At 36.3% G+C, this 22964-nt stretch overlaps 1 protein-coding gene and 1 long non-coding RNA gene across 2 annotated transcripts; one reads left to right on the plus strand and one right to left on the minus strand.

Moving 5' to 3' along the window:
* Window positions 1-742: 742 nt before the first annotated feature.
* LOC110905766 lies at window positions 743-2161 on the minus strand. The gene is made up of 2 exons (XR_002573399.2): window positions 1776-2161; window positions 743-1165 (listed from the first exon to the last, which is right to left on the minus strand). It is a non-coding gene; the product is annotated as an uncharacterized LOC110905766 (long non-coding RNA).
* Window positions 2162-9257: 7096 nt separating this feature from the next.
* On the plus strand, window positions 9258-16477 carry LOC110907168. Its single transcript, XM_022152190.1, has 13 exons — window positions 9258-9311; window positions 9857-10046; window positions 10158-10270; window positions 12390-12398; window positions 12883-13209; window positions 13675-13876; window positions 14021-14263; window positions 14386-14504; window positions 14611-14711; window positions 14775-15428; window positions 15510-15571; window positions 15632-16033; window positions 16125-16477. The coding sequence occupies exons 1-13, from the start codon at window positions 9258-9260 to the stop codon at window positions 16475-16477; spliced, it is 2829 nt and encodes a 942-aa protein (XP_022007882.1).
* Window positions 16478-22964: the final 6487 nt, after the last annotated feature.

Below are 22964 nucleotides of genomic sequence, written 5' to 3' on the forward strand. Positions count from 1 at the left end.
CATATTGTTATACGGTGTTTATATGGTGTTATATAGTAATATATATAGTGTTATAATACACTTCTCACACTTTAGACCCTTTTTACACTATCCTTACCCTATATATATATATATATATATATATATATATATATATATAGGGCAAGGATAAATCGAAAACCCAGTCCAGTTGACTAAACCCTGAAAACTCAAGATTTACCATTGATTAAAAAAGATGGATGGTTGTGATGTCTTTTAGTGTAATATATATTACTTTTTAATATTCTAATCAGTAATAGTACACATAAGGGGTAAAATGGGAATAATGTGTGACAATTTTCTTCTTGGAAGAATAGTTGTCTGCATGATCATTATTACATCCATTTTTTAACAATTTCTCTCTCTCTCTGTCTCTCTCTCTCCCTCTCTTCATCCCATCATCCTTCATCTCTCAAAATTCTTTTTATGTTGTGATTATTTTTTTTATTAACTCAATCTTGCTAACTACAATCACCACATTTATTGTCATTAATAACAGTCATTTATTATTATTAATTTGTTGGTATAAAGAAAATTTCCGAAAATGCTCGTCAAAATGGTGAATTATTTTTCTATATACTAATTTTCTTAATTAATATACAACGTTGTCATAAAAAAAGATATTCAAGCAACCATCAACAAAAGCACATGATCAAACACACATAGAGCAAAAATGTACAAAAATCTCAGTGAAAAAAAAAATGTAACACGGATACAGCAAAACTGTACAAAAATCTGAGGCAAAAATAAAATGTAACATGGTAAAAACAAAACCAAAAAATCCATAACATATAAAATTCTCAGATTCAACACAGCAAAAGTCTACATAAATCTCAGGGGAAAAATGTAACATGTTAAAAACAAAACCAAAAAATTCATAACATAGAAAATTCTCATATTCAACCAAACATCAACAAGTACATACTACCGAAAATGTCATTAACATACAATGCTAACAAGTAATCACAAGTAAGCTGCCAATCACAACAAACAATGCTAACAAGTAAGCTGCCAATCACTAACGCTAATATCAGTAACCATATAACCCTCTTCTTCTTCCGAATTTCTTGCTCACGGGTAAACAGTTCAACTTGCAGGTTGTTGATGTTCCTCAAAAGACCTGGTATGATCCTAGTTAACTCTGAAACTGATTATCATTTTGTAACATAAAAAATGTAACAACACACTTATTTTTACAATAATCTAAAAAAGTGTAACAATGCACTTTATTTTATGTAAACGTACATTATTTATGTGACACGGAAAAATGTAACATGCATTTTTTCTTGAACAAATTTAACACAAAAAAATGATCAATCAAGAAATTAAAAATATTCATATTCTTGAACAAAAAAAATATCCAGAAAAAAGTTGCATGTAACAACACACTTTATTTTTACAATAATCTGAAAAAGTGTAACAATTCACTTTATTTTATGTAAATGTACATTATTTATGTGACACGGAAAAATATAACATGCATTTTTTCTTGAACAAAATTTACACAAAAAATTGATAAATCAAGAAATTAAAAACATTCATCTTCTTGAACAAAAAAAAAAAACATATCCAGAAAAAAGTTGGAGCATCTGGATGATGATATTTTGAACTAAATCATCTTTTGGATTTAGATCAAGAAAAACAAAAAAAACAACAACATATCCAGGAAAAAGTTGCAGATCTACAAAATACAAAAAAAAATGAAGAACTACAAAACGCAAAAAAATTGCAAGTCTGGAAAAAAAAAACAAACATACTTATGGACCTGGAGGATCTTCTAGATCTGGAACATCATGTTTAAACATCGATCATCTTTTGGGTCATCTTCAAAATCGAACCGCCATCACATCATCTTCAAAATCGATCATCTTCAACCGGATCTGGAAGATGATTTCGATCATCTTCAACCGGATCTGGAACCGCCATCACATCATCTTCAACATCGATCATCGACCATCACCAGGTTGGCAGGTTGTTACACTTGTAGATCTATAGTTTTGGTGGTTGATTATGAATGATTTTGATAAGAAGAAGAATATTGGTGGTTAGTTATGAAGATCTTAGATCTAGAAATGGTTATCCAGAGAGAGAGAAAGAGAGATAGAAGTGTGTGTCGAAAGAGAGAGAGAAGTGTGTGTCAATGTTTCTATCAAATGTCAAGTGGTGCATTTATTGTCTTGTCTAGTGCAAATTTCCCAATATGCCCTCAAGCCAATCTCTTACAAAAAGCACGTGCCTACTTCCTGTCCACACAATTGGGTTTCTTGGGTTTAGTCAACTGGAGTGGGTTTTCTCCTTATAATTAGCCTATATATATATATATATATATATTAAATAACAAAAGGAGTAAAACGACATCTTAATAGATAAAAAAGCTAAACCGCGAGACAACTTTGATGATATGTATGTTTGTGCTTGGATTACTTGTGTATTACTATTCACAACTCGGTTTTGACTTTAATTTATATCATAACGTAGATAAAAATAAAACGTCACAACATCTTGAAATTTTATAAAATATCGTATCTTAAATGTTGTAATAAATAACAATATATGCTTAAAAGTAATTATAATACACTAAAAATAATGAAAAAATAACATGGCAAGAATGGTGAAAATGGAAGTTACTTTTCGTAATGCTTAAATTTTTTTATTAATACACATAAGTTACAATGGTTAGACCCTATGATTTACAAAAAGAATTTGTTTCTTGGGCTCAAAGAGGTACTTTGAACCATATGTTGAGCGAATTACATTGACTAACACAAGATATTGCAACACAACATATAGGAGGACTGGCACGAGAGCAAACACACTAAGCAAGATAGGTATCCATTTCATTTCTTTATTGTATAGTATAAAGAAGCTGACGCTAAAACTGATCATCATGGCTGTTATAGAGAGGAAAAGAGTTGATATACCTAACATGAGCTTTATGGGTAATGTTTCCACAAAATCACGTTCGGCAAAACGAGATGTGAGGATTGATAAAAATGCGAGTATGGATGTTGATGATAAGAATAAGGACATGGCATTTGACACTACAAAGTCAATAAAGATTGGCTTTCGATAAAATACTGGAATACCATCAGTTTGATTATATCCTCCTGGAATTGTAAAAGCAGCTGCGAACACCATCGTGGCAATAAGCGTTGCAACAACCATACAATGACTTGCAGTATCTTTCATCCACTTCTCAGAGCATCCACAATAGACATATTTTTTGGTGTTTTTAAAGAGAGAGAAAGTGAGGTGGAGGAGAGAGGGTGTAGAGGTGGAGGAGAGAGAGTGTAGTTATGTTTGTGAGGAAAAATGAGAAAAAATGGAGGGAGTAAAGTTATGTGAGTGTGATGTAGGAGAGAGGAGAGAGAAGAGAGAAATAATGTTTTTTTTGTGTATGTGAGTGGGTCAAGAGAGAGAAACGCTCTCATTGGTTGGGCAGGTGCCACATTAGCACCAAAAAACACCACCATAAAACACCTCTATTGGTGATGCTCTCACCTTCTTTAACAAGTTCTTCGTGTTCCTTTGAGAATAACTCACGTGGTGTGAAACCCTTATTGTTCTTTTGTTCCTTATAATAAAAGGGGACCGCCTCACTTACTTCCTACAACACAAACAAACTAGAAAAGTTATACCCTACTATCTAGCATATGCCACTTATCATCATGAAAGAAAAAAGACGCATGAACTAATATATGTACCTTAAACCATAATAATTCTCTTTGCATTTGTAAAGCCGCTCCAGACACATCCGCAAGTCGCTCTTTCATGGTACTCATTCCAGCCAAGTGCAACATATTATTACCATCACCATCTTTACGAGTAGTTATGTAAACCTTCGTTTCGCCTATCTGGTTCAACAGATTGTAGATACCCTCATGACCGTATTTGACAGCAATATGGAATATACTCATATTGTTATCATTTAACTTTTGTTTTAGATCAGGATATCGACGGATGAGCTCAGCTAAAAACGTAATATTGCCTAAACATTACGGAAGAGTAGGGTCTTGTATGTGAGTTTTTACCTTTTTGTGAATCAACTGAATTATCTGAATCAACAACTGGTTTAGCCAAACCGCTTAGTATGCTATCAATTTCACTCCTAGGCTTTTTGGCTATATCCTCCCAAATGATTTTTAGTAACTGCAATGCTTTACTTTCCTTTTCATAAGCTCCGACTGTTAAACCAATTAATGAAAAAACTGAAAGCAACAACCGGAAAAGGTCAAACGGATGATTTAACAATTAAAAATTGAAACAATAAGAAAAACAAAAATAACTAATATATAGTAATAACTATAATAATAAATATACATAAAATTGAAATGATTATTGTAATTTTGTATTTCAGATTTTCATGAAGCTTGATAAATAAATATTAAACTTATTCAAAACAAAAGAACTATATTACATGTGAACTTACATTTCTTTCAAGGATATAAATGAATAAGATATCACCTAATTATGTTTAATTAATACCAATAGGGTGGTGGTTCATTGACAAAGGCAAAACCTTTAAACACCATAGAAGGGGGAGGTTTTGTGTTCAAGTCCCACAGACGACATGAATAAAAGAAATTTGTCATCAAAAAAATTATGTTTAATTAATCAAACAAAACAACTAAAAGGATTTAAGTAAAAGAATTCATATGAATCAATAAATAATTGGATTTAGTTAGAAAAAAAGGAGTGAATAGATTAAATTTGGGGAAAATTATCAAATTAGCCAAGAATAAACTTTGACCACCAAATTAGCCATTTGATGCCCCCTTGGAGTAGGGCATCACGGATTCAAATGTACGGGATGCCTCTTTCAATGTGGAAGTGACACGTGTCTCAATGATTAGGTAGACTCCTCCAATGCCCCTCAACAGACTCATCCAATGCCTCAGCAGACTCTTCCAATGCCCCTCAACAGACTCTTCCAATGCCTCAGGCATGAGTTAAAATTTTATGTGGGACCTACCACCCACTTCATCCTCACCACCGCCACCACCACCACCACCGCCTCCACCGCCGCCACCACCACCGCCGCCGCCGCCACCGCCACCACCACCACCATAAAATATACTACTAATCTTTGAATTCGAAAATAATAGTATTAATAAAAACTGAAGTTATAGGGACTACGTTCTTGCATAGACCGAATGCAGCATATAATGCAACTTTATTCAGATTCGTACATAATGCAGATTATTCACCATAAAATTGACTTCGCAAAGAATTTAAGAACAGTGTTTTAGAGCAAGGATATGAAGTTATTGATGTGTTGGAGCTCATGAAGGATCTTGAAGATGAAGTGGTGGTGGTGGTGGTGGTGGCGGTGGTGGTGAAGATGAAGTGGGTGGTAGGTCCCACATAAAATTTTAACTCATACCTGAGGCATTGGAAGAGTCCGCTGAGGGGCATTGGAAGAGTCTGCTGAGGCATTGGATGAGTCTGCTGAGGGGCATTGGAGGAGTCTACCTAATCATTGAGACACGTGTCACTTCCATATTTAAAGAGGCATGAGGGGTCTTGAAAGAGGCATCCCGCACATTTGAATCTGTGATGCCCTGCTCCAAGGAGGCATCAAATGGCTAATTTGGTGGTCAAAGTTTATTCTTGGCTAATTTGGTAAATTCCCCTTAAATTTGGGTCATTGTTGTATTAGACCCAGCTGAGACCCGCTTGTCTCCCTGGTTCTTTCCATATTGCTCGTCTAGCGGTGCTTCCAAACCCACCTCACGATGCGGCTACTTTTAAATTTTAATCGACCTTCAAGCCCTTACTGACCTCACAGCCCTTTAACCACCCTCGTTTCCTTCTAACAAGCTAACGTGGTGACGGTATATGATGCTGCAAAACCACTTAAATCGGTCCTCCACAACCCATTTAACAACACCACATACCGTCACCACTCTGGCTCGTACCACCCCAGACACAACAAAACACCGAACAAATTAGTTCTAGTTTTAGATCTATATATTATATTTCTTGGAATTTATAAACATCGTACTTTGTAAAGTCTTTAAAATAGTTAAATACATTACTTACTTAGTTACTTGAAGAGGTACAACAATCATCAAGGAGAATTCATGTTTACCTAAATTTATGTTTCTTTTGATTTTATTTGATTTCGTTTCAGAGAACGCTTCAGGCTTTAGAGCCAAGAGTTTAAGCACTTCCCCACTTTCAAGTGGTGGATATATTTTCACTATCCTCAGGGCCACATCTACCGAAGTTTGACAATAAATTTCTGAGTCAGAATTTCGTTAAAAGCAATAATGAAAGTGAAACACAAAGCATCGAAGACGTGGTTGTAAAAATCCCGACTAGTCTTCGATTAGTCGCCGATTAATGTTCACCGATTAATGGCCGATTAATCACTAGGCGGTCAATGGCGGTCCTATTCTGACCAAATTTTGGCTACACGCCGGCCAAATTTCGACAAAACCTTATAAATTCCTTCCAATTACGTAAATAAATGTGTCAATGAGTGGTTAAAAAATATCTGCTTTAGAAAACTACAAATAAAAATGTGTGTGTATATATATAACTAAAAATTACATATAAAAATCTCGATCCGATTAATCCCTATTAATCCCGATTAATCACTAGTCGGTACCCCACCGCCCGACTAGCGCCTAGCGATTCTTACAACACTTCGAGAGTAATGGCATAAGTTAAGTTAATTATTTAATTATTTAAAAATTGAATTAATTTTAGCACCAATTAAAAATTAAAAAGGAATTATAAAAAAAAAACTAAAAGCAAATTAAATAAATTGCAATTTTTTTGGTTTAAAGGTCCCAATAATCGATATTCTATATTATATTGTTCCCGTTGTTGCTAACCGTCTTTTGGGCTAATTACAGCCGTTCAAAGTCATCAACTTTTAATCTCAGCCGTATAAAGTCTCTAAATTCCTTCTAGAAGCAGCAGTTCACGGCAGTTCAGCACTCTCTCACCCATGATCTTGCGGTTTCCTGCAGTTTATCAAGATGCACCAATCAGAAATGCAGGTTGCAATGCGGTTTAAAATGTGTTCCTTATTTTCAGGGACTTAGTGGGGTAGTGGACACTTAAGTGCATATTTTGGTGGCTATATAATACAAGTTCAGGTAGTGTAAACTTCTGTCTTTTTTTCGCTTTTCCTGTATTCATCCAACAACACATCTGCAACAATGGATATCTCGGATGACTTCGTGGACATTTATGAAGACGATGAGTCTGCAATGAAAGTAAGTTGGAATGTAAATTATTAGTTAGCAAAGCATACAGGAAGATTGAAATGTTAAGAATTCTAAGCCTTTTTTGCAGTTGAGTTCCAATGGAACAACCAAGAAAATTGATATTGAAATGTTTAGCCCAGAGAAAGATTCTTCTATGGTACCTTTTTTTATAGTGCATATTTATAAACTGCTATCTAAATGTGGATGGTTTCTAATTGTTTGTAAATTGCACCAAATATTTAGTCTTCTAATATATAGTAGCAACTGTAATTTTTTCAGCTGGGTTTTAATGCAATGACACCGAAGAAGAATCAAATATGCAGCCCAATGAAAGATTCTCCGAAGGTATCGTTTTAAGTCACAGCTAATGTATAAAAATTGTTTTGATATTTAGTCTGATTTGTTAAATTCTATCAATTTATTGTTTCAGACGGACAGTGGAAGAGTAGAGATCATTTCATATGGACAGTATTTTAGTCCATTCAAATCTGAAATGCATAGGGAGGTTATTGAACAGGTGGTGTTTTTTTAAAATAAAGTTTTAATTGCATAAGTGTATCATGATTGTTTCACACCTATATGTTTTTTTTAAATGTATTATACTAATGTTTTTAGTTCTTGTAGTTTTAGAATATAGAAAAACAAGCTAAAAGAAAGCATGCGCTCCTAACTTGGAAATGGGATGAGGTCATTGATATTACCCAAAGTGAAGATTCGAATGGTCAGAAAGATGATTTTAAGGCAAAACAACAAGATGATTTGGAGTCTGAGTTAAGTGATACAGCAGACTCTTTGGATAGTCCATTGAAAAGATCAAAGATTCCACGTATAACTAAAAATTGCAACGATCATGTTGGATGGGTTGCATTTTAAGTTTACTCAGTTTAAGTCCTGTTTTGTCATAGTCATCTTTTATGTTTTGCCTTTCAAGTCAGTGTTTGTTAAGGTTTGTTTGTTCAACTATTTTTAGTTTAAATGTAGTTTCCTTTTTTCAATTGATTTTCTATGTTTTATATGTTAACTATATTACATATTACATAATGTGTTAACATCAAAATCAACCAATCAGTTAGATTAAGTTTTCCTAACACATAGTTGGTATACAGTTTTAGTAACACACAAATCAATTTAACACGTAACAACTTATTGTTTTTGTTACTATTATAATAAGTTTTAGCATATATGTTGATGATTAATTGTTTATTTAATAATAAACATTACTGTTATGAATAAAAAAGAAGATGTAAGTAGCGGTTTTCACCAATTTGTATGTATGTTTATAAAGGTTAAATGTTCTTTTACTTTCAAAATACTTAAAAAAAAGTCCAGATATGCATAACTTCAACAGTTATATAAGTAGTTACCTATAATTCATAGAAAAACAAACTAGAAAATTAAGTGCCCAATAATATCCTGTTTCATGTTAACAAATTCCGTGTTCTCAAACAAGAGGCCTATTTAGGTATTTAAAAAATATTTAGTCCTTTATAGGTTTTTTAAAATAATAAGTTTTCTATTATTTAGAGCGAAAATTCAAAATAGCATTCAGTTATATAAATAACAACGGGAAAAGAATAAGATATTTTGAAAAAAAAACCTATAAAAAAGACGGTTATACTGAATTAATGTCGAAGTCAGCCTTCTTAGTCACGTTACCATGATCATCGGGCCACTAAGCCATGATCAAGTAACTACCTTAGGTTTTTAGAAATTAATATAATCGTTCGGTTATGTTAAGTTTATTTCAAAGTCAGTCCACTTACCCACTTGTCATGATCCTTGCTCACTAACCCATGATTGAATAACTACCTAAGTTTTACTCAATAAATGAACTGTTTTCATTAAAAGTCGGACATGTAGCTCTATATAAGATATCACTAATATCACTAAAATTCGTGTATTACTGTATTTCTAGATTCTAATATCAGAAACTAACGAGTTATGAAAAAGTTGAAGGGGTGCCTCTACTCAACCTCTGAGTCGAACACTAAGTTGCCTGACCTTGGTCCTGACTTAATAATGTCAGAGATACTGCCAAGACTTCCTGCAAAATGTGTAGGTCGTGCAAAGAAGGTATGTAAAGAATGGTTGTCATGTATATCGTCGAAGGAGTTTGTCATGATGCACTGTAGACATATGTGTAAGGGGTCTAGACAAAAAATTCTTAGTATTGGACAGGAATCATGCTTTATTTCCAGCACGGGTGTTGATTTAGTCGATGAGAAAACCATGATTACCCTACCGTTTCATGTTCGCCCTTCTGATGTGTGGATTTTATCAAGCTTGAATGGGCTTTTATGTGTTTGTTTACGCAATACGTTTGAAATGCTTATTTGGAATCCGTTGATCCGTAGCTGCATCAACATATCTGATTCTAAGTCTTATGGTTTTTTCAAAATCTATTCCGATGCTGTTGGCCTATACATCGATTCCTCTAATGATTACAGAGTTTTACATATAAAACGTGGTCGTTTTATAGTTGATGTTATGGCTTATTCAAGGAGGACCAGTCATTGGAAGAGAATACCGTTTTTACAAAAAAGGCATTACCATACTAATGGTTATGTGTGGTCGGGGGGACTTTTTGTGAGGATGGTTTATATTTTACTGTATTCCAGTTTTGGCTTGCTGGTGATATTGTCATAATTCGATTTGATGTGAATACAGAGACGTTTTCAGAAATAGGGTTTCCATATGTTGGCAATGGTGAAACATGCCAGGGGAACTTGGTTAATATGAATAACAAACTTCACGTGTTTGTTAGTCATGGGTTTATAGATATGGCTGTGGATCTATGGCGTTATGAAGGTGAGCATTGGACGAAGGTCATGTTGTTTCCGAAGATTAGTTATATTCCAACGCCAGTTTGGTGCTCAATTACACATGTTAGTTCAGAAGAAAAGTGTTTTGTGATGACAGATTGGGGTGAGGTTTATGAAATCGATTTGAACAAGAAGACATGTGACCTTTTCATACCAAGCGATTGGAATCATGCTATACGGACAGCAATGTATGTGGAAACTATTGTGCCGGCAAGTCTTCAGTAATACATGTTGTTTGCTAATCCTTTTTTTTTCTTTTTGCTTCAAAATGTTTGTTGAATTTTGAAAAGTTCCTTCATCGGATGTAATGTTCTTTTTTTAGTTAATGTTTGCTTTTTACTCTACTATTTGTTTGTGTGTTATTTGTTTATAAAGAATTGCTTATATATTATGTTTAGATAAATATAAAATTATATTTTTAATTGTTATTGTATTCCAATGTCAGTACACATAAAAGTTTTTAATAAATATGTCTTCATTAGTGGAAAAAAAAGTTTTATCAAATAGTTTAATATTTTTGTTGATACGTTTACAGAAGTTCAGCTTTGTTTATAAAAAATTCAAATGAAAATTTAGCTGGTATATAAAACTTATAGGTTTAGTAACTGATTATGCAGTTATTTTAAAAATATTTTCAGTTTAGCCCACTTTCCCACTATCCCATGATTTATTAACTGTCTGAATTAATATTAACTTCCATGAGAAAAATTCGGATATTAGCTCTATATAATGTAGTTCTATGACCTTACAGTGTCGCTTTCTTTCTTCGAATTTTGTTTACCATAAAAATCATCATATTGAGTAGCTTTGGAGAGCCAGTTGGAGAATTAAGGTATGTTTTCCTAATCTCTTTAGTTCATCTTTTTTCTACAAATCAGTTTGAATGTGTGTTTGCTTTTTTAGTTTAAACAATAGAATCAAAACCATTTAGGTGTTTGATATGTGTTCAAATACATGTAGACCGATGTCTTATTAAATGTGAACATTCTACCAGTGTCAGATCAAAGCTAAGTACACTTAAGTGTTATATCTAAAACACAGTCTATAACTTATATGAAAAACATAAATTGTGCAAATTATACCTTTAAATTCAAACAATTTTTTATTAAAGCAAACACATAGGCATACTAAGAAGTATGAATCAGTGGTTAGAAAGACTTACAGTGCCATAATTTTTGATTAAGAGCATGGGTTGCAAGATGCACAATATGTCCGTAAGCTGATTCAAACTCTCAAGGATAAGCCTAGCTTATGTCTTTCATATGATCCCTCCTGTTAGCACATTAAAACAGACAAAACCTTACTACTGATTCAATGATGTAGTCATAATCATAAGAAATAAAACTTACAAAGTGTCTGCCAAGTTTTGGATCCAACTCAGCCCCCATTTGTTTATGTTCTAGAGCTTATCTACGCCATGTCTTTAACTCGGTGGTAACATATTGAGGACAACGAAAAATCCTAAGCTCGTCAATCTACCGAAACACAGATCTGGCATGTTTGCATAACTGAAGGCCTAAATTCCGAATAACTCTAATCGAATATGAATAAGCATAATAACATCAATCCACAACCCTTAACCCTAAAATTGCCTTAATACAGTTCTGACATGTTTGAATAACTCAAACCCTAAAATCCGGAGGTTATTTATCAAATATGAAGATCCACATCCATTAACCCTAATCGATAATCAAAGAAGGTATTAATCGAATATGAAGAACCCTAGTCGAACAAAATAGTATGATGTATAATATGCTAGGGTTTATAGAGGTAAATACCTTGAAATTTTGAATCGATTGAACTGATGATACGTATGACGGAGAAGAATGGAGTGTACACAAGTATAACCATGGTGAATGGCCGTGGAAACTGTTGATGTCTCGATGAATACGGGATGCAGAGAGGAGAGACTTGGACAAGAAAGAGGGATGAATTCATCGCATATGTGGTTAGGGTTGAGTTAACTGCCACTATGTAGTATCCGTTTCTTAATTTGGATTATCCGTATTCTGTATCCAAACCGGCCCGTCTCATGTTTACCTGATCCGGTTTGATAACCTGGCCCAAAATGCAAATGTGATATATCTGGCCCATATCGATACAAATTCATAGTTTAGTTTGTAATAATTGTTTTATTGTTATTAGTTAACATATTTTTGTTGATTTATTTTTTATTTTTAATATTTTTATTATCCTATATTGTGATAATACATGTTTTATTTGTTAGTTATAATATTGTATAAATATTCAAGACCTATTATTAGTATTTATCTTATGCTTGAAACTTACGATGATTTAATTTATTTTTCTTTGTAAATTGTGTTTTTAGATAAAAGCGGTATGTCGTGCCTTCCATTTTTATTAGTAATGTTGGATATAATTGCAAGACTTCCACCAAAAAATGTTGCTCAATGTAAGCTTGTCTGCAAGGAGTAGTTAGATTTCATTTTAGATCGTAAGTTTGTAAGGGCTCATTGTCATTACATGCGTGCATCGGCTGATAAAAAATTGTTGATGGTTGGTTGGAAGACTATCGAAGTACATTCCTTAAATTATAAGTCCCCGGGATTTATTTTACCAAGAGGTGTTACCCGCCCGTTCTATGCTCATCCTTCTAGAATGTTTTTTTTGGCAAGTTTGGATGGTATGTTGTGTGTTTGTCTCCAAAACACTTGTGAGTTGGTTGTTTGGAATCCATTGACGACTAAGTTCAAGAAGTTGGCAAATTCTAATTCGCAAGGTTTCTACAAAGTTGATAGTGATGCTTTAGGATTTTTTGTTGACTCTTCTGATGATTACAACATTTTACATATTAAACGTAGACGAGGTATAATGACCGTTTATATTTATTCGATGGAGCTGAATTCATGGAGTACTGTACGCTTCCTAAAACACCGCCCGTACCACCATTATACCTACCTTTGGTCCCAGCAACTTTGTGTGGTGGTGGTTTATATTTTGTCATTACCCAATGCCATGGTCGTTCAGATGGATTGACGGTTATTCGTTTTGATGTGAATTCAAAGTCGTTTTCTGAATTATGTTTCCCCAATGTATATGACGATGAAGTTAGTGGAAGTTTAGTTAACATAAACGAGGAGCTTCATATGTATGTTTGTATCGGAAACTATGACTATAGACGAGAAATTGTATTGTGGAGGCTTAAAAATAAAAGTTGGATGAAGGTTTTTGCATATCCTTATAAGTTGTGGATGCCATTATCAACTATGTGTTCTTTCACATGCTACAATTTGCCAGGGACATGTCTTGTGACAACGAAATTTGGAAAAGTGATTGAAATTGATTTGCAACGGGATCATCTAGGTTATTTCTGCCGTATGTTTTTCTATAGGCAGATGCATGGTGCGGTTTACACAGAGACCATAGCTTCCCCGGATTGTTAGTTTGAGAAAGTTTTATCTTGTAATTTTCGTAACTTTGAGTTTAAGTGGTACCTTGTAGTGGTCATAATGTTTCTTTTGTTGTTGCTTCTATTTTGGTAATTTGATGTTGCAATTTTTAAAGTTTTGGTTGTCCTTGAGATATTATATATGTTACTAGCATTTTATGTTTTGTGTGATATTATAATTGACTCTTGTCATGCTTTTCTAAAGATATATGTATCAGAAGGTGTTGATATGAGTGCACCTATATCAACTGATTCCGAATCAATTTCTTCAGTCCCTTCGCATGAAATGTCAGCATCTACACATGTTGAATGTCGTAAAGGCCGTGGTCGTATGGGCCGTCCTCGATTGCGGGAGCGACTTCCTGTTTTGACGCCTGATGTTGCATCCTCACAACGGTGTTCTTACGGTGTGGTTATCTATGTTCTTGTATTTCTTATGATTTTTTTCATATGCTAACACCCCTTATTGTTCGTTTGTTATTGGGTTGCATGTTTATATTTACCATGTAAACCCTTTAAACCTGTTAGTGCTACTGTTGCTGTGTATGCAGTTGGTAGTTCTAGTAGAAATGTGGTACGCTATATGCGTATGCCAAATGAAAATGTGCAACCTTCTCCGATCACTTCAATTTCGGATTCATTTGCGGTTATACGTACCACTCAGGAAAATATATCTTCTAATGCAACGACTGAAGTTGGGCGTAGACGGACGGGCCAAATGGGTCGTCCTCGATTACGTGATCGCCCTTCTGATTTAACATGTGAGGCTACAAGTACTCAAAGACATTGCAATGGTACGCTTGATTGAGTTCTCGTGTTTGTTATGTGTTTTCACCCAATAGCACCCATGATTTTATATTATGTGGGTTAAGCCTTTTAAATTGAATAGGTTTATTGTTATCTTTGCTTTTTTTAGTTGATCGTATCAACAGAGGCGTTGTGCATTATACCAGTAGAACAAATGGAGCTGTGCAATCTTCATTAGGTTCAACGGTTTCACAAACATCTGGATGTCTACATTCGAATCAGGTGGAAGTACCTTCCCGTGCAAACGTCTTTCAAGACGAAAACAGACATCATAAACATCATATTTTTTCTTGTGATACTTTGTATATATGAACACCTTATATGACATTGATAGGGTTTGCTTACACTTTACTTACCTTTTTTAGGGCGATGTCCATCGTATTATGATATCGGTGATGCAAACCATAGTTGTGTTCATTGTGGAGCTATGCTTTGGTATGAGGAATGAACTATTAAAAGTTTAACTCCTCGTGTTCCAAGTTTTTCATTATGTTGTAGTGAAGGAAAGGTTTGCTTGCCATTTCTTCGACATCCTCCTCAAACATTGGGTCGTCTTCTTGATTACAATGGGGAATCACGATCTCGAGTGTTTAGAGAAAACATAAAGCTTTTAAATGCGATGTTTGCATTTACCTCAACCTGTGGGAGAATATCTACGGATTTAAATGATGGTCGTGGGCCTTATACATTCCGTTTGAATGGCCACAACCATCATAATATTGGATCATTGTTGCCTATGCATCCTGATGGACGCCCTAGATTTGCTCAATTGTACGTTTATGACACGGAAAATGAGACTGATAATCGCTTTTATGCTTTGCGAAATTGTGTGTCACCAACGTCTGATCAAGTCATCCTACGCACATTAGTGAATGACTTCCTGTTGATGCTTGATGCGAACAATGCATTGGTGCAGGCATTTAGGATGGCACGTGAAAGGTTTAATGACAACTCAATGCAACGTCTTACGCTTCGCTTGCTTGGTACACGAAATAGAAGAGAAGGACAATATTCTTTGCCTACTGTTCCTGAAGTGGCTGCATTGATTCCAGGTGACGGAAATCCTGCGGACTCACGTGATATTATTATTGAAGAACGTGGTAGTCGTAGTGCAAAGCGTATATCTGAATTGCACCCAAGTTTTATGGCGTTGTAGTATCCTTTGTTGTTTCCGTATGGAGAAGATGGATTCCATCTTAATATTCCTCTATGTAATATATCTGCATCAAGTAGGCAGCAATCGGTTTCATTACGAGAATATTATTCTTACCGTTTACAACTTAGGAGGAATGAAGGTAAGACATTACACAAATCTGGCCGTTTATTTCAGACGTATGTTGTGGACTGTTATTCAGCTATCCTTGAACATGAGATGAATTGGTTTAAACAAAACCAAAACACTATTCGTTCGGATTTGTATAATGGTTTATATGATCGTATCGCTGATGGTGAAACAAGTTGTGAAGCAGTTGGTCGACGTGTTATCCTGCCAGCAACATTTGCCGGTGGGCCAAGATATATGATTCAACAGTATCAGGATGCAATGGCTATTTGTCGTTGGGCCGGGGCTCCGGACCTTTTTATTACTATGACATGCAATTCAAAATGGCCGGAAATTACCCGACATATTCAAGCAACAACCCCTGGTATGAGTGCATCCGACCGCCCGGACATTGTTGCCCGTGTTTTCAAAATTAAACTTGATGAACTTATCAAAGACATAAGGAAAAGGAATATTTTTGGACACACGAAAGCAGGTTTGTTACTAGCATTTCCATTGTTTAAATATTATACGATTTTTTTTTATTCTATAGCCAGGTGTAATATTTGTTTTGGTCATTTTTTTAGTTATCTATACAATCGAGTTTCAGAAACGAGGACTTCCACACTCTCATATTCTGCTTTTTTTACAACCTGAAGATAAGATTAATACGGTTGACAATATCGATAAATATATATCTGCTGAGCTTCCTTCGGAGGTGGAAGACCCTATAGCTTTTGGTATTGTTCGTACGCAAATGATGCATGGTCCATGTGGTTTGCTCAACCCTTCAAGTCCTTGTATGCATAACGATGTATGTAGTAAAGGGTACCCAAAGAATTATTGTGAGGAAACATTCATCCGAAATGATGGTTGGTTGTGTTATAAGAGGCCCAATAATTCAAGAGTTGTTAAAGTTGGTTCTCAAGATATTAAGTGATGCGTGTTAGTGTATATATGTTTTTAAATATATATTTAAGCCCTTTTTACACTTTTAGCCAAGTTTTAAATTTATAAAACACGATATTTACTAACACTAAACACACATATGGGCAAGTGCACCCATCGTGGACGTAGTATAGTGTTGGTAAGATACCGAGGTCGTCCAAGGACACAAGAGCTTTTAATACCGGTTTATCCTCAACGTCTAATCAAATCAAAAAGTTAGAAAAATGTTTTAAACTAAGAAAAATAAAAACTAACTAAAATGCTGAAAATAAAAATAAAATAAAAACAGATAGACAAGATGAATCACTTGGATCCGACACGTGTATTAGTATAACCTTTGATTATTTTCGCACTTTTGCACTTGTTTAAGAGATTATCTTAGTTATTGTAGTAGGCCCCTCTTTTGAAGGCGACGTTACCCTCAACCCAGTAGTTTGAGTCAGCAAGGATACAATCCTAAAGGGTCGGATTATTGGAAGATAATGAATTAAGTTATTAATGCAAATTGTGGTAGGCCCCGCTTCTGGCGGTGACGTTACCCTCGGCTAAGTAGTCTGAGTCAGCAGGGATACAGTCCTAAATAGCCGGGTTATAGTATTAATAGTAGTTAACTTATGAGGGGGTCAAAGAGTTTGGATCCCCGCCATCCAATACCTATGGGCATTGAAGGAGATCCTACTAAATTTGACCCAGGTCCCAAGCAGGACCTCTAAACGCTGAACAAGGGCAAGACCCTTACCAAACCGTTCCCTTAACCCCCGACCAGGTAGCCAACATACCTCCATATAGACCGTGGAGATATGAATGGTGAAAATCTTTTATTTTATATAGACAGTAAAATAACGCCAAGACACCACAGACAAACGATAAGGAAAGATCACCTTCAACATAAGTAACTAGTTATTAAAGTCATTAATACAAAACCAAATAAAAAGTGCAAAAGATTAAAAATAAAAAGTATTATACTAAACACTTGTCTTCACCAAGTGATGTAAGAGACTTAGGCAAACATGGCCTTGATTGTCAAGAACTCTTACGATCAATCTTGGATCCCGAGACGACTCACACACTCTACGATGGACAATGGATGATGGTGGTGGATGATGGTGTTATGGTGGTGGTGGGTGGTGGATGAGGTGTGAGAGAGGTGGTGTGCCAAGGGATGAGAGAGAATGAAGCCAAGCTCCTCTATTTATAGGCTGAACAGAAGGCTGGACACGGCCCCGTGTCCGCTGGACACGGCCCCGTGCCCGCCTGACTCTCTCTCTCCTCATTAATTGTAATTGCGAATTACAATTAATGCGCCTGCTGTACTTTCACCACGCCCCCATGCTCGCTGGACACGGCCCCGTGGTGGGCAATGGAAGCTTCTACTGGTTTGTCTTTTCTGCTGCTTCCTGAGCACGCCCCCGTGTTCGCTGGACACGGGGCGTGTTCAGACTCTGTTTCTTCCTTTTTGCTTTGGAAGGTGCCGTTGAGGGTCCGGGCAGTCTACTTTTGTTCCTTTTCTTGTATTTATGGTAGAATTAGTGGTCTTTTTGCTTCTTTTGTGATTTTGAGCTCATTTCATCCTGAAAATACAAAAGGAAGACAAAAACACTCTTTTTCCAACATTAGTACTTAAAAAGGGTTAGTTTTATGCCTTAATTGATGTGTTTTATATGTTGCATTTTACACACATCAAATACCCCCACACTTGAACTTTTTCTTGTCCTCAAGCAAAACTCTTTAAATGTGGCTTACACTCCCAAATGGAATAGGTAGAAGAGAAGTTTTTTAGCTTGTCCTAGAGTGTCGGGAATCCAAGGTTTTTATAGGCTTTATTTTTATTTATTTACAATCCTATTCGTTATGATTTATTTTGAACTTTTCATAAGATAAACTACTTAGTTGGGCATAACATGCCTTATTAAAATTCCATTTATATACAAGTTCACATACCTCATGGGAGATCACTCAACACTCGGCCGAAGGTGTATATTTTAGTGAATCACTCGAGAGCGGCACGGAACTTACGTATTTCCATAGGCTTGCCAAGCAATCAATCCTCCTCCTTTTTAACTTTTTACCTTTGTAAATATCAAGAGGACTTTTTGGGTGAAGGCTTGGGTTTAAAGGTGGGTGGGTGGTTAGTGGTTAGTAAAAAGGCGAAAATCGTAGCAAGCGTCGATTTTCATAAAATACCTTGTTTTTAGTGACTTACTATTTTTGAAGTATTTCTCCAAACAAGCTTTTGTAGCTTTTGTTTGTTTTTTGACTTCATCATCATTATTATTATTATTATTATTTTTTTTTTGATGTCACATGAAAGGGCAAGTTGACGAAAAACCGAGCTTGTTACTAAAATAAAGGGTGAAAAAAAAATGAAAAAGGTTTTTGGTGGGTAAAAATGGTTTTTGGGGTAATGAAATGAAAGGTTTAGGCTCAAAGGGGCTATCTAGGGGGATTTTGGGTAGGTTAAAAAAAATGAAAAATAATGGTTTTGAAAGAAAAATAGTTAGTCCTAATGCCTCCATCATTTACTTACTTGGGTTTAAGTTGGTAAGGACCGGGAATGTATCGTCGTGGCAAGTTCTAGATTTGTAAGGACCGAGCGGCTATTCACACAAGAAACGAAAAATGAGCATTTAATCTAAATATGTGTATTTTTATGCTCAATAAAGGCTCAAAACTCACTTTTGTGGGAATGGGTTTTTAATGTGACCAAGCATATATAATCGAATTTTAAACTAGACTTGTTATGCCGTTTCATAATTTTCTTATGTTGGTTCCTTTTTTATCATGACGCTATCGGTCGTAAACTTATAAAAATATAACCTTTTTAGAACTTGTTATTCCCAACTTAAACTAAGACAAGTAAAAAAAAAAATTGAAAAAGTTTTTGAAAAAATTTGGGGTGTTTAGCGGTTCCAATAGAGTTTTGTGTAAGGCTTGTGTTTAGGATTTTGCAAAATTTCAAGGTTTTAGCATCCCCCCCACACTTAAATTACACATTGTCCTCAATGTGTCCAAAAACAATATTTTTGGTTGATTAAAATGTATAAAAGTGTGTTAAAAAGCAATTATTTATGTTACTGGCAGTCTGGACACGGCCCCGTGTTCGCCGGGCACGGCCCCGTGGTCAAGTGCCAGTAACAAAAATTTCAGAATTGAAACAGAAGCCTGGACACGGGGGCGTGTCCGCTGAACACGGCCCGTGTCCAGTTACCTGAACTGGGTGATTTTTCTGCAGGGGCTCAGCACGGGGCCGTGTTGGTTGGGCACGGCCCGTGTTGAGCCTTCTGTGATGGAGATTTTTGTCGGGTTGCTCTGTTCTTCATGCATGGTTCCATTTTTTCTCGTTCCCTTTTCCATCCATTACCACCATGAGTGTGTTTTATAACCGTCAATCATAAAAACCATCATAACATTGCGAATCATAGAGAGATATTACATAAAGATAAAAACTACAAAGATATTAAGCTTATGGAGTTCTAGCCCTATGTTTTATTTTAGTTTAGCAAAATTTCCAAGAAGATACTAGTCTTGGTTAGATAAGGCTTTGTAGAACTCCTCCTTTCGGGTACGGTTCTCCTCATATGTCGGCAAGCCACTCCTCTACCTCCCTTGGGAGGAGAAAAAAGGGCTCATTTGCATTGGTTTGAGGAGTTTCAACTTCCGCTGGGACCTCTTGTGGGTTTTCTATAGGAGGTTCTGCGGGAAAGTCTCCCCACCCGGTAGGGTTGTTAACACCGAGTGCCAAGTTCCAGTCTTGTTGTGGAAGGACTGGTTCCATAGGGGGTGCTACCAAAATGTTTAACCTTTGGTGCAAAAGGTTAATTTCTTGGAAGCTGCTTTCAAGTCCCATTGTAAGATCGTTAATATGGTCAATAAGGACCTCCTCCACTGACGTCATTTCGTCGAGAGCTTCCCTTAGCGCTATCACGTAGTGCACAAGTGTAGCTTCAACGGAGGGCCTCCTTCCCCTTCGGCTGTTTGAGGAATGAACGGATGATGTTTCGCTGTTCTCACTCGTCATTCTACGAAAAATAAACCAAAAATAGTTTATAGGACGAAACAGTTTCTGGGCACGGCCCCGTGCTCACTGAGCACGGCCCCGTGTTCATCTTTCTGCAGAATTTTGGAGCAAGGAATCTTGGGTTTTTAAGTTACTTTTTGAGTTCATGCAAGCTTTTTGACAGTAAATAACTTTAAACAATGTTAAATAACATGTTTTCACCAAGATTCTATGATCAAAACTCATTGTTCCCTACCACAAAGATTGAAAATTCAAACTTCTCATGGTAGTTCTTGAAGAAAGATGAAGAAGAAGGAAATGTCTAGAAGATGAAAGGACAAGAGGGTTGTTGGAAACTTCTTTTAGACTTACCTAGGATTGTTTGAGAGAAGATTCCTTCAAATCTCTGTCCCCAAGTTGGTCCAAATGTGCAGGATTTTTGGCTGCATTTATAGAAAACGACAGCCTGCTGGACACGGCCCCGTGTCCGCTGGACACGGCCCCGTGTGCAGATAAAATTCTGACACAGTTTGTCCGTATTCTGACGTTCTGATCAGAAGGGAATCTTTTGGTGGACACGGGGGCGTGTTGGCCGGGCACGGCCCCGTGTCGGAAAGCTGTCTTATGAAGTTTTGTCTTTACTAAGGAGCTAATCTAAATCGGGTGGCTCTTGACTTGTTGGAACAACCCCATAGTGCCTATGATACCGTAATTGTCCTATACTAAGGCGAGAACGCAAGAGGTTGTCGGTGAGGGTAATTCCTATTTTCATTCTAGGTGGACAAGTCCAACCCTTTCCCGGGCTCTCGTTAAAGAAGGTGTATGCCGAATCGCTCAGGTCTATGTATGCACCGAACGAAGTCGATGGGGAGTCCTTCACGGCACAATCGGCACAGGGACGACTATCGTCCGCGTCTTGTCTAGGTAAGAAGGTATTTTCGGGAGCAACGAGGTTGTCGGAATGCGGTTCCAACATTTCCTCATGGTCATCATCTTGGGATGGATCTAAAAAATCCTTCCTAAGTTCTTTTGACCAATTAAGAAGTAGTTCTTCTAGTTGAAATAGCTCGTCAAGGAGCATTTCTCCTAGAATATCTGGCTGGGCGCATTCGAGGGAGAAATAGTGCTTATTTTTACTTTCGCCCCTCTTAAGGTTACAAGGAATCGGTGGGTCTATGTAGTGGGGCCTATAAGTGAGGAAGAAACATTTTAATTCCTCATGTTCGCCTCCACATATTCGACACCACAAACCATAAGAGTGCCGAGAGTAAAAAGAATTACTATCACTCATGTTTGTATCAGAAATTACCAACCGCCGGGATCTAACGGTTCTGTTTTCAGCAACTGAATCTTGGGCACAGGGGCGTGTTGAGTGGACACGGCCCCGTGTTCAGCCTACTGTCTGACTTAAAACAGGATTGCCAGTTCCAATGATTGAGCACGGGGCGTGTTCAGCAAGCACGGCCCCGTGTTGAGCTCTACAGAAGCTAAAAATCTAAGAAAAAATCCTAAAAAATTAAAGAAAAATAAAAATATGATTAGGCCGTTGATTCCTAACTTTCTTAAAATCCTTGTGTCCCCGGCAACGGCGCCAAAAACTTGATGCGTGTTAGTGTATATATGTTTTTAAATATATATTTAAGCCCTTTTTACACTTTTAGCCAAGTTTTAAATTTATAAAACATGATATTTACTAACACTAAACACACATATGGGCAAGTGCACCCATCGTGGACGTAGTATAGTGTTGGTAAGATACCGAGGTCGTCCAAGGACACAAGAGCTTTTAATACCGGTTTATCCTCAACGTCTAATCAAATCAAAAAGTTAGAAAAATGTTTTAAACTAAGAAAAATAAAAACTAACTAAAATGCTGAAAATAAAAATAAAATAAAAACAGATAGACAAGATGAATCACTTGGATCCGACACGTGTATTAGTATAACCTTTGATTATTTTCGCACTTTTGCACTTGTTTAAGAGATTATCTTAGTTATTGTAGTAGGCCCCTCTTTTGAAGGCGACGTTACCCTCAACCCAGTAGTTTGAGTCAGCAAGGATACAATCCTAAAGGGTCGGATTATTGGAAGATAATGAATTAAGTTATTAATGCAAATTGTGGTAGGCCCCGCTTCTGGCGGTGACGTTACCCTCGGCTAAGTAGTCTGAGTCAGCAGGGATACAGTCCTAAATAGCCGGGTTATAGTATTAATAGTAGTTAACTTATGAGGGGGTCAAAGAGTTTGGATCCCCGCCATCCAATACCTATGGGCATTGAAGGAGATCCTACTAAATTTGACCCAGGTCCCAAGCAGGACCTCTAAACGCTGAACAAGGGCAAGACCCTTACCAAACCGTTCCCTTAACCCCCGACCAGGTAGCCAACATACCTCCATATAGACCGTGGAGATATGAATGGTGAAAATCTTTTATTTTATATAGACAGTAAAATAACGCCAAGACACCACGGACAAACGATAAG

This window comes from Helianthus annuus, chromosome 14 (genome assembly GCF_002127325.2).
Source record: "Helianthus annuus cultivar XRQ/B chromosome 14, HanXRQr2.0-SUNRISE, whole genome shotgun sequence".
Classification (NCBI taxonomy): Eukaryota; Viridiplantae; Streptophyta; class Magnoliopsida; order Asterales; family Asteraceae; genus Helianthus; species Helianthus annuus.

Coding starts and splice junctions, on each gene's coding strand:
- LOC110907168 (XM_022152190.1), top strand. CDS start 9,258: ATGTCAGAGATACTGCCAAGACTTCCTGCAAAATGTGTAGGTCGTGCA. Junction 15,429..15,509: donor CACCCAAGTTTTATGGCGTT/GTAGTATCCTTT, acceptor TGCATCAAGTAG/GCAGCAATCGGTTTCATTAC. Junction 15,572..15,631: donor ACAACTTAGGAGGAATGAAG/GTAAGACATTAC, acceptor ACTGTTATTCAG/CTATCCTTGAACATGAGATG.